We start from the raw sequence: 12,062 nt of genomic DNA on the forward strand, positions 1-12,062 counted from the left end.
TAAAGGTGGTGACAGTGTCTGCCTCCCGAACCCAGACTGGGAGCTGGTTCCACAGGAGAGGAGCCTGATAGCTAAATGCTCTGGCTCCCATTCTACTTTTAGAGACTCTAGGAACCACAAGTAACTCTGCATTCTGGGAGCGCAGTGCTCTAGTGGGACAATAAGGTACTATGAGCTCTTCAAGATATGATGGTGCTTGACCATTTAGAGCTTTGTAGGTCAGGAGAAGGATTTTAAATTCAATCCTGGATTTTACAGGAAGCCAATGCAGAGAAGCCAACACAGGAGAAATATGATCTCCCCTTTTAGTTCTTGTCAGAACACGCGCTGCAGCATTCTGGATCAGCTGGAGAGTCCTAAGAGTTTTATTTGAGCATCCTGATAATAGGGAATTACAATAGTCCAGCCTGGAAGTAACAAATGCATGGACTAGTTTTTCAGCATCGTTTTGATACAGGATGTTCCTAATTTTGGCAATGTTACGAAGGTGAAAAAAGGCTGTTCTGGAGGTTTGTTTTAAGTGGGCGTTAAAGGATATATCCTGATCAAAAATAACTCCTAGATTTCTGACAGTAGTGCTGGAGGCCATGGCAATGCCATCTAGAGTAATTATGTCTTAGGATAATGATGTTCGGAGGTGTTTAGGGCCCAACACAATAACTTCAGTTTTGTTTGAGTTTAACATCAGCAAATTGTAGGTCATCCATGATTTGATATCTCTAATGCATACTTGAAGTTTGGCTAACTGACTGGTTTCGTCTGGCTTGATTGATAAGTATAATTGGGTGTCATCCGCATAACAGTGAAAGTTAATTGAGTGTTTCCTAATAATATTGCCTAGAGGAAGCATATACAAGGAGAAAAGAATTGGTCCAAGCACTGAGCCTTGAGGAACGCCATGGCTAATCGAGTATTGATTGGTCAGTAGGGGGTGCTTTCACACCGGTTTATCTTTAATCTCCAACATAACCTGCTCCCGACCAGGTTAGGTGTTCAGCATAAGTTACCACGGCGATTGAACCCGGTAGCAAGTGATTCACCGTCGTGATACACAAAACCCTGGGTTGAACCTGAAGTTACCTCGTTAACACCAAATCTTGCTTCGTAGTACAGGCCTCAAGTCTCAGCTTGTGTATGACGACACAAAGTCTAAATTGATTCTCACATGTACAAGAGCACACACACACACACACACACACACACACACACACACACACACACACACACACACACACACACACACACACACACACAGGCATGTGCAAACATGTCCTCCAGCCTGCAGTGTTTCTCTAGAGAGATTGAACATGTTACCTGTTTCAAAACATTACAGTTACAAGACAGACTGGTACAACTGCTGGGTGGACCCACTGAACACAACCCATATGTCACTGAGGTGATGTTCCCATATGTGTTTACATCTTTACAGTGCACACAGTCCAGAGACCAACCACTAGCCTACTTCTATTACTAAATACCAGTCCTACCCAGCCCCTAGGTTTCTGTGTCAGTTCACTTGTGGTCATTTGAACAATTTTACTATGTTAGCACACTGTAATCTAAAATAATTAAGGTTTTACCAAGGCCACTGAAGACAAGATGAGGTTAATAATGCAGGACCCAGTTGATGTTGTCTTTTAGAGGTGCACATTTCGCAACACATTTGCAGTTAATCCAATCATGTGCAAATAGTTGCCACACAGTGAGAATCAGGGCAGTTGCCCACTTCCCTCAGATCTGACACACCCTCCTGCTCTTATCCCCAGCTCTCTGGAGCTCTGTGCCTGGAAAAGGCAGCTGTGTGGGTAGCAGGGGGAACGCGGGTGGACAATAACCTTGTTTAACCCGAATTCACAAATATAATATAATATAATATAATAGGTTAGGCTACAGACATTGCTGTTCTTACGTCACAAGTTCTGCTGTCGCTATTTGGAAGCCGGCGAGTCTGAGCAGTCAAAGAAGCGGCTGTAAATTCTTAACAACAAAGGTCCCCCGTTATCATGTTAGTTAAAAGCTTTTATTATGAAGCAGCAAAACCAGGAAACGTTGGGTCTTAATCAGCAGCAACTTAACAAGACTCCTCTTATGTGAACATAAAACGGTAAAATAAAACAGCTATTATAACTAAACCTTAAATTCCAGTTTCACTTAGAAGCTACAAATGTGACTTCAAAACGTATTGCTCTCCTACACAGGTGCCCTTTTATGGTTTATTTTTAGGTTCCTAAAATATGTTGCGCAGAGAAAAGTTACGTTCTTCGGCACACAAAGCGCTTTTTCGTTGGTCATCGCACGTTTCCAATGTATGATTTACATGAGATTAACAATTAAAATGTACACACACACCTATTCAAACGGAAATGATGTAGGCCTACTTGTTTATTTGCATAGGCCTATAGAGCGGGGAAATGAGATCCGATCACAAGCCCGTTTTTTATTTATTTTACCAACCGATTGAGGTTAAAGGGAAATATAAAGGTTTTTTTGCACTCCATTTAATTAATTGACAGGAAATTTTTTAACTTTGTTCTGCCTTTTGTCTTCTTCCAGTTTGATGAGAATGGATCTGAATAGAAACCCTCTTGTGGCAAGTCATTTATATCCACACAAAAAGTTGTTTAAAACCACAAAACCTCCAACTGTGAAACACATGAAATACTCATTGTGTAAACATTGGTGTGACAAATACTGTACATCATCACATTACTAAACCACAATCATGTTCAAAGGAAAATACACCAGGTTCATCCTTGTGGTTAAGTGTTAAAGGACAGTACTAGTGTTTCAACATGTTTTACACCATTTACTACAAATCCTGTATGAAGTGCAATCCAATACAACACCATCACAAGCGATGGGCTCAGAAATTAAAGGATCATTTCATTTCATTAAAACTTTTAGCTCTTATTTTTGTAGCTTGTCAATCATTTTTACCAGTACTAAAAACACTGAACTACTCATCAAGTTATAGGAACAGTTTGACATTTTAGTTACATGAGAAGATTGACACGACTCTCATATGTGTACGATAAATATAAAACAATTAGCTTGGCCTAAAGGCTGGATAAAGCAATCCTGGCTTTGTCCAACAGTAACAAAATCCACCTGCCAGCACATTCAAAGCTTACTTAACATATTATATCTCATTTGTTTAACATGTACAAAAAACAGAGTGCTATCACAAGGGTTATATGCTGATTTGTTTTTACACAGATTATCATTTTTGAAACTTGTATGGGGGCTTGTTTACAGCCTGTCTGACTATCTCACTGCTCGTGTTTCTTGACCTGTCAGACTTTAGCGATGTCGCTGCATTCCCAGATCTCAGCATGTTATTACTGACAGAAATTATGGACAAATATACAAAAATAAGACCCAAGTTGTAATAAACCAGACTTACCTTAATCACCCCACCAACTTAAAACACCTCTGATTCAGTGCCAGCAAAAAGTGAAGCTTCACAAAGTAGTACCTACTGCAGTGTAATATTTCATTGTACAGGTGTTTGATGTCCACTACCTCCCTAAATTTAATTTCAGTGCAATTTTATAGAAACAAATGTGAGTTTTAAGGCTGCATTTTGGAAACAGTATGAGGAATGTAAAGTACACATCAACAGAGATCAGATGTGGGCGACAAGTGTTAAAAAGCTGCTTCTCTGTTGCCGACTGTCTTTGAATTCTGAAAATGTCTTCTGTGAGACAGCTTCAGACTAAAACTTCAACCTTGTGTTTTTTTGTCCTCTCATAACGACATCAGATAATCACACTGAAAACCAACCCGCTCTGCAAGTGCTTGCAAGTTACCTCTTGCTTTAAGCTATCACGCATCTTTGTGACAGTCTTTGTCAAACAAACAATCTTTTCTTTGGCATTCATATCCAGTGAAACAGAATACTCAGGGGCAGAAGCTTGTGCTCCCTGTTGTTGCAGATATTTGGACCAAGCTCAAGGCTTTGAACTAAAGGAGGGAATCCCTTTTTAAATAAGGATTTGGACAGTGTGTAGGCTCTGTTAATCCACAGCAGGAACAAGCTACATATCCAAACTAAGGCTGACAAAGTACCAAGAACAAAGGTTCATATAACTGCTGTCATAAAATCAGTGTCAACTGTGAGAAACTTGCTCTCTTTAAACTATGACTGACTGAAATGTAATCCTGGGGTAAACATGTATTTGAGTTCTGAAATTAAAGTCAGAAATCTGACTTGAAACTCAGAATTCTGACTTGAAACTCAGAATTCTGACTTGAAACTCAGAATTCTGAGATTATTCAGAATCAGAAAGGAGTTAATTTATTCTCAGATAATTCTGGGTAAAAGTCAGTTTCTTTGCAGAACTTAGAACAATAATTCTTCATGTAATAATAATAATAATGTAATAATAATCCTCTTCAGTAGAGGGAATGCCTTCCGGTTGAGATTGAACTTGAAAATCAGGAGTTTTGTACATCCACAATGACGTAAATGTAGCTGTTAAGAGAAGCTGCAGTAGCAGACCTGCAGCTATCCTGTTCCAATTTTCATTTGGCAGCAAGATTGAATTAAATGAAAATTACGTTACAGTTTACGTAGCATATGCTGGTTCACTGTTGGTATGCTGGTGCTGATCTACTGCCATACATCACTAATAAACAGCATACCACTATCCACTGACAAACTGGTAATTTTTGCCACTATAAGTGCTGTGGTCAAATCAGAAATTGGCATATCAAAGGTGGTGTGGAAGCTTGGTGACACAGTGGCTACTGGAGGGGCTAGCTGGTGAGCTACTGTAGCTGGCGAGCTGATGGCGCAAATGGTAGTTTGCTAGACTTCAGTCTGGCTGCTGAGTCTACACCTCTTTCACGTAGCCTGTAGTAGAAGTAGTTTCTACTTGACCAATGCAAATCAGATGCGCAAAACAGCCAATACGAAAGCTTTCTCTATTTTGGGCTCGATGGTGTTTTAAGCCCCCACCGACGACTTCAAGGCACCTAACCCTAGTACCTTCCATGCAGCACTGCCTGGAAGACGACATTGGGGGCTTAAAACACCAAACACCCTATTTTGAACTCTCCACAATGTCAAGACCGGTCGTGAAAATTTTTGCTCAGATTTACTTTGTCTGTATTATCGAATCCAGTGATTGGGGTGATTCCACTTAAATTAATTATAATCCAACATTTTGTGGATATACGGTAAATGCTGGTCTGGCTGGCCTCTTAAACTCCTTGAAGCGTTATTATGGATCCCCACGTAACTTCTAGGCAAGTCCCGCCCTACGAAGCAGCTCGATTGGTTGGGGTTAGGCATTGACCCTGAGTGGTTAAGGTTAGGATAGCCGATTGGTCAGGGGGTAAGACCTAAACAAATTGGGTTAAGTTACTTTGCGTAAGCATTGACGTCGATGGCGACGTCTGGCCAATAGTAGTGTGTGAATGCTATTGAAGGGCGGGTCTTGCCTAGAAGTTGCGTGGGTTCCATAATAATGCCTCCTTGAAGGCTGATGTTATGCTAATGGCTAAGCTAGAGGAGTTAGCCATAGCTAAATATTAGCCATGTCAGTATAGTGAGCTTTTTAGTTTGTGACAAAATTCTAAATACAAAATGATATCATTTAGCTATATTTTATGTGTAGGAATATTACAGTAGATAATGACAATGTTACAAATGATTTTTTAATGCCGTGAGAAGTGGTGGTACAGCAGTAAGATGTTTTCACACCTAACCTGTTTAGTTCGGTTCAATCGAACCCTGGCCTGTATGGTGGTGTGAAAACTGTCAAACTCATTAAAATACGAGACTCTTTAGAAGTGTTGTTTATATTAAGCCAAATCATTTGGTAACCATGGTAACATGTCAGCACATCAGGATATGCGTCTGGGGGGTATCTGCCAGTGGAACAAGAGAGGCATATCATTAGCCACTTTTTGACCATGCTGTGGATAGGCCTAGGTGTAAACCTTGTTTGTGTTTATGAAACCAGCTGTCCAGCAAACTGTTGTTCAGTTGAGTGGTCGGTAAACCGAGAACTCTCTGAACGAAATCCGACTTAAACCATTAGTTGAGTTATTAAACGGAGGAGTCAGATTGATGTCCATGAAACTGCAGCAGCGATTTGTGTTTGAGGAATGCAGCAATTGATGTGGACCTTTTGACCCTTGTGGTGCCTGACATGGTCAGCGGCCTCTCTCCCGGGGAAGCAAAGGAGAGGTGATGCCGCCGACGGCGGGGGGTCTGCTGACGCTGTTCCTGGTCTTCTCTCACAACTCCTCCATCTCCTCCCCCAGCAGGTCGTGATGGAGCTCCCAGCAGCTGAAAGACATCCGGCTGTGCCGTGCTGCTCAGGTACTGCCAGGCCTTCTTTCCCGCCGTGTCCCTCAGCTTCACATCTGCGTTGAACTTGTTAACTAGCAACCGCATTATGTTCTTGTTGCCGTGGATGGCAGCAATATGGAGAGGCGTGTGGCCACATGTTGACTTGGCATTCATGTTGAAGGTCAAACCAGCTTTCTCGACTCCATACCTGAAACCCCAGCCAGAGAGAGCAGATCAGTGCCTGTTTGCCTAAAGTAGTTTTAATTTACCTTTTACATCCCTCACACAGTAATTTCATAAATATTCATAAAGTGCATTTTGACATTTTGATTGTGTGTCAGTTTTTTCACTGCACAATTAAAATATTTAGCAATCAAATTAGTCTGTCTTTAAAGTGCTCATATTATGCTCATTTTCAGGTTCATAACTGTATTTAGAAGTTATATCAGAATAGGTTTACATGGTTTAATTTTCAAAAAACTATACTATATAATATTTTTGTTGTACTGCACATTGTTGCAACTCCTCTTTTCACCCTGTGTGTTGAGCTCTCTGTTTTAGCTACAGAGTGAGGGATCTCACTTCTGTTCCATCTTTGTTGGGAGTCACACATGCGCAGTACCTAGGTAAGGACTGGTAGCTAGTCAGAAGCAGAGTATGAGGGAGTGCCACGCTAGCAGCTAAGCGAGCATTATAACGTGTGTTACAAAATGACGCACGTTCGTCACGGAAGTAAAGGCTGGACTACAATAGAGCTGTTTGGAGCAGTTTGTGATCAGTGTTTTCTGTTGGAGATGGTAAGTAGTAAGGAGATGGTGGACTTTGGGCTTTTTCACTTTGTAAACCTATTACATGCACAAAAAGATATATAACACAATAAAAGGAAAGGGAAGACGCCAAAAAGCATAATATGAGCACTTTAAGGTTGACATGTATGCAGAAAACATCAGAAACATATCAATGATCCATGTAAGCAGCTCAGATATAACTAATTACAGCCCACAAAGTACTGTAGTATTCCAGTTTCAGAATGCTACCTGAACCAAACATTCCTGTTTTACAGCTGACAGAGCTAACTGCTAGCTGCGTACCATAAGGTGTTGAGGACTCTGTGGTCACCGTGTTTTGCAATCCAGTGCAGCACAGTGAAGCCGGAGATGAAGTCTTGTCTGTTAAGAAGGGACGAGTCCTCCCTGAACAGGGTGTAGATGTCGGGCCAGGCACCCGCTGCCCCCTTCACCAGCCAGGCGTGCTCCCTGGGCTCCAGAGGAACCATTGACTGATGACAGGGGCAAAGAACTTAATCAATGTCCCTCCTGGGAATCAGTAGTGTTATCATATCGTGTCCTTCATTTAAAAAAAGAGTAAATGTTTTTGTTTTGTTAGAAAAATCTCAAAAAGGTTAAGACCAGAAATGATTGGTCTTCGCTAGTTGTCAATCTCACTGTGCATCATAACTACAGCTGGGTTTGCTTTTTATATTTATCAAAATGAACCACATCGCTCTAATGCATCAGGTTTTAAATTTGTCTTCACACAAAAAAGAACTCAAAAATGTTATAATTATTTTAATCAGGAAATATATTATCAAATAATAAGTAAACAAGGCTCAGAATATGACCAGACAACTTCTGATACTCTACAGTTTTCTGATTCTTGTGAAAATTTTCACATTTTGGTAATTACTCCTTTGAGGTTCAATACCTAGCCTCTGCACACAGGTAACTATTTTGATTATGAGTTGGAATCAGATTTTTGAAATATAAAAATAAATGTATGTATGTATGTATGTATGTATGTATGTATGTATATATATAGAGAGAGAGAGAGAAAACACGAGGGCTTACTGACTCACTGTTCGAGTATTTCTACACATAAAATGCAAACCATCCGGACCAACTAACTGATTCAGTCAATAACAATTAAATATAAACTTTACACTGTTAAAAAAAAAGTTGAGAAAGGGACAAAAACAGGGACAAAAACATATAGACACAGGTCAGTACTCATACCTAAATGGACATAATCCATTTTAATCACTCCCAATCAATGCAGTTGGTTTTCCAACCTCAAATCGATGCATTATGTTGAATGAAAGTTTGTTATACCTGTAGATTTGTCCATAAATCATTTTCGAGTGATAAGTGTTAGTGTTACCCTGTTCTCTCTTATCAGCTAAACTACCATACCAAGAGTATACAGCAGGTTTGAATGGAACATTTAAAAAGCTACAGTGTACTGTCTATAAGTCTCACCTGTCTACTGGGGCCTTCATGACGAGCAGTGGAGGAGGCGGCAATGGGAGAGCTCATCCTTCCTCCTCTCCCCTTCACCCCCTCGTCCAGGTCAGCGAGGCTTTGGCAGCGAGGCGGTGTGGAACAGGACGACAGCGAGGAAGACGACAAGTTGTAGCGTAGGCTAAGTGAGGAGGAGATTAGGTGGAGGCGGTTCAGCCTGGCCGCCTCACTTCCTCCTCCTGCTCTTGACTCCTCCTGGATGAGCTGGTCGAGATCGGCTCCCAGACTGCGGCACATCCTGCTCCTCAAGTGGCTGCTGAGCCGCCTGGCGACTGCTGGTTGCAACCCCAGCGGCGGCGAAGAGGTGGAGCCCTCACTCGACTCTGCCTCTTCTCGGTCGTAGATATCACCTGTGGGGTGGAGTTTGAGCACAAATAATTCCCAGGCTGTACAAAACATTTGGATTGACTCACTAATTAGTTGGTGTAAATATCGTCAGTATTGTTGCCCCTCTACAGTCCCTCTATAATTTCAGTCATGACAAAGATATCTTCAAATCTAGAGATTGTTAAAGATACTGATACTTTTATGAGCACAGAGATGTGACCTGTCAAATGATATTTCCCACTAACAGCTGATGACTAAAAGCCCCTTCACTTATCAACTTAGTCATACAAACTTTAGCTCTGACCTGTGGAGAGGTGCCATGGCACCATACGGGGTGTAGAGTTCTGGTTGTCGTGGAGATAGTCGGAGGAGTAATGGAATGGTGACAAACGAGCTGTGGGCTCCTGGTCGTCATGGAGATGGCCTGTAGAATTATGCCAAGGCGCCGTTGTTTTACTGTTGGCACAGCGGGCTCGCTCCAATACTTCCTGGATTTTAGACCCACCCCTAGTCTCACCTGTTGACACAGCAGAATTAAAAGGGAAATTCTGCAGCTTTTTTATACTGTTTTCTGCTCTCTACAGCTACAACTCAAAAGGAATTGCCTCAAAGCTTGTCCATTTTAAGGTAGGCTATCAATCTAAAATAGTTTTTGGGACTGACACATATTAATTATAGTAAATATACCAAAAGTTGGCAGTGTCTGTCTAGTCAGAGTCATAATTGTGTTTAGTTATTCTTCATCAAATAGTTCTCGATTCAAAAAAGAAGAGGTCTTTAAGAGATTCTGACATAAGGAAATTATAGAATATCACCAGACATAACCTTGCAGACTGCTGCTGTACCTGCTCTGGCATGTAGATATTCATAGCTGCTGTTCCACCCCAATCCTCTGGGGGAGAGATAGTCGCTGCTGGAGGGGCCTGAGTCAGATGAGGGGGAGAAGATGCTATTGTGGCTAGATGACAGCCACTCCCCTTGGCTTTGATTCGGCCCCTGACTGGGCTCCAGCTGGACACCTGCAGGCTGCGAGTATCGGCGGTCTGTGTGGGCATCATGGTGAGGCACCACCTCTGTAGCTTGGTCAGGGCACGCCATGTAGCGCTCTGCCTCTAAAGGCAGGCTTTGTCTGGTGGACTCCCCTGAAACAGACCCAGGTTCCAGTACTGGCCCAGCCCGTTGTCCTCTCTGCCCTACCCCCGACTCCAAGCTCCAGCCTGGGCCACGAGGGATCATCGTTTCCCTTTCCACATCCTGAACGTAAATCTTAGGGAGCTTCCTTTCTGATGATGAGGATGAAAAGACAACAGAGGGAGAAACAGGTGGGTCTAAGATACATGGCGAGGAGGCAGAGACGGTCCTCCCCATGTCTCTGAGAGGAGTGCTCAGGGGCCGCGCTCCTCCTGCTGAACATCGCCTTATTTGGACCTCCTCCTCTTCCTCTTCATCTTCATCAAAAGACACAGCAGATTTATAGCTTTGCCGGAGTCTGATGTGGCGTGGAGCAGCCTGCAGCTGAAGACTGATGGGATGAAGAGGAGGTTCCCGATGAAGACCTCCCTCAGGCTGCAGACAGGCCTCCCTTCCTCTGAGGGTTTCTGGGACTGGGAGCTGCTGGCTGGTTTCTTCATGGTGTCTGAGTGCAGCGACCACAGGTGTGATTCCAGGAGGCAGCCCAAAACCCACCCTGTGCTGTGCTTTAGTACACTGATCTGGGGCAAAAGGCTCAGACAGACTGGGGGTCTTCACTTGTGCTATCTCTGAGATCTGACTCACCACCTGATCTGCTGCTGGTCTACCACAAAGTTCAGGTGTGCGGATTACCTGCTGCCGTTTCTGTTTTAGGTTTAAATTTGTTTCCATGTTGCTGTTGTTGTTGTTGAGCATGATACCAGCCGCAGGTAAAATTGTTTTGCCGGCGATTACTCCCGGCGGGGCGGGTGTTGTCACCTTCCTCAGTTTCTGCCGAGGCTTCTCTGTGCTCCTAGCCGGACTCAGTTTGGCGTTCTCCGGGGAAGGTTCGGTGTTCTTTCGGGCGCAAAGTCGCGGCGGCTCGGAAGATCCCCCTTCACCGCCGCCGGTGACATGTCCTTTGAATTTCTTTCTGAGAACGACATAAGAGACGCCATCGATCTGTTTAACGGTGGCCAAGGAGTTGACAAACTTTTTGAATTGCTCCCGGTTGCGGTTCTGGTCCGCATGGTCCCTAATGAAATGTCTGAAGTGCAGAAGCAGATCCGAGTTTTTCACCGTGCCCCCGCTGCTCTGGAGGAAATATAACAACGTGTCCTGAGTGAATTCTGTTGCCATTCTGCTCTGAATGTATATCCTCCTATCTCTCGCCACTTCTCTGCTAGTCTCAAAGGTCGTGGAGTTGTTTCTGTCAGAAGAATATAGCTCCGCCCAGCTCAGGTATTTACCTGCTGCATTCCTGCAGAAACCCGGATGTCTGAATGATGTAAACTATAGAAAATACTGTGATTGGCACAGCAACTAAATGTACACAATAATCGCATAGGCTATGATCAATGAATGAATTGTGTGTGTGTGTGTGTGTGTGTGTGTGTGTGTGTGTGTGTATTTTAATGAGTTTCTTTTGTACGTTTTACACAAACACTTTTGAAAGTGTCTCTAATAAGCAATTCATGAATAAGTCTTCTGATTGGCCGATAAATTCAGAATAGGCTAACTAAAATATAGGCCTAGGTGTTTTGCTTATTAATGTAAGGTTTCCTTGTAAATCAATCTCAAGACTGCAAAATTGGAATTGTACCCTGTGGAGTTTTTGACAACTAGTAGCACTATGAGTAATGGCTTTAGGAGCGGGTCCCCATCTTTAAGCAACAATATTGTATTGTATTGTATTGTATTGTAGGCCTATTGGAGGCACCATATTCGCAAGCAATTACATGTTGCAGAAAATAATTTTAACTTGATCAGCTGGGATAAAATACAAAAGTGATAACACAAGTAAAATATGTCCTATCCAAATACACTTAAAGCCAAACTGAATTTCAAAATTGTAGGTGTCGATGGTGCACTGAATGAACAGAATATGGGCCATAAAACCCAAATTGTGAGCTAAAAGATGCTAGAAGGTTCTGTAGAGCTAGAGAGTTGTTTTAAATTATCTGTGG

General features: G+C 42.6%; 1 protein-coding gene across 2 annotated transcripts; it reads right to left on the bottom strand.

Annotated features, from left to right (window-relative positions):
* Positions 1–2,422: 2,422 nt before the first annotated feature.
* sowahb (sosondowah ankyrin repeat domain family member B) lies at positions 2,423–11,317 on the bottom strand. 2 transcript variants are annotated; one of them, XM_078271618.1, is made up of 5 exons: positions 9,771–11,315; positions 9,230–9,442; positions 8,557–8,948; positions 7,393–7,580; positions 2,423–6,509 (listed from the first exon to the last, which is right to left on the bottom strand). In XM_078271618.1, the coding sequence occupies exons 1-5, from the start codon at positions 11,233–11,235 to the stop codon at positions 6,056–6,058; spliced, it is 2,712 nt and encodes a 903-aa protein (XP_078127744.1). In that variant the 5' UTR covers positions 11,236–11,315; the 3' UTR covers positions 2,423–6,055. The 2 variants fall into 2 exon arrangements, with proteins under 2 accessions (XP_078127744.1, XP_078127745.1); XM_078271619.1 differs by lacking the exon at positions 7,393–7,580 and having other exon boundaries at positions 6,289–6,509; positions 9,771–11,317.
* Between the last annotated feature and the right edge of the window lie 745 nt (positions 11,318–12,062).

Source organism: Sander vitreus, chromosome 16 (genome assembly GCF_031162955.1).
Source record: "Sander vitreus isolate 19-12246 chromosome 16, sanVit1, whole genome shotgun sequence".
Classification (NCBI taxonomy): domain Eukaryota; kingdom Metazoa; phylum Chordata; class Actinopteri; order Perciformes; family Percidae; genus Sander; species Sander vitreus.

Bases quoted from the DNA above. Each gene is read 5' to 3' on its own strand.
- sowahb (XM_078271618.1), bottom strand. From the start codon at position 11,235: ATGGCAACAGAATTCACTCAGGACACGTTGTTATATTTCCTCCAGAGC. The intron at 8,949-9,229 runs GTCAGAGCTAAA...TCCACCCCACAG, and splicing joins GCCATGGCACCTCTCCACAG to GTGATATCTACGACCGAGAA. The intron at 7,581-8,556 runs GTGAGACTTATA...CCCTGTCATCAG, and splicing joins ATGAAGGCCCCAGTAGACAG to TCAATGGTTCCTCTGGAGCC.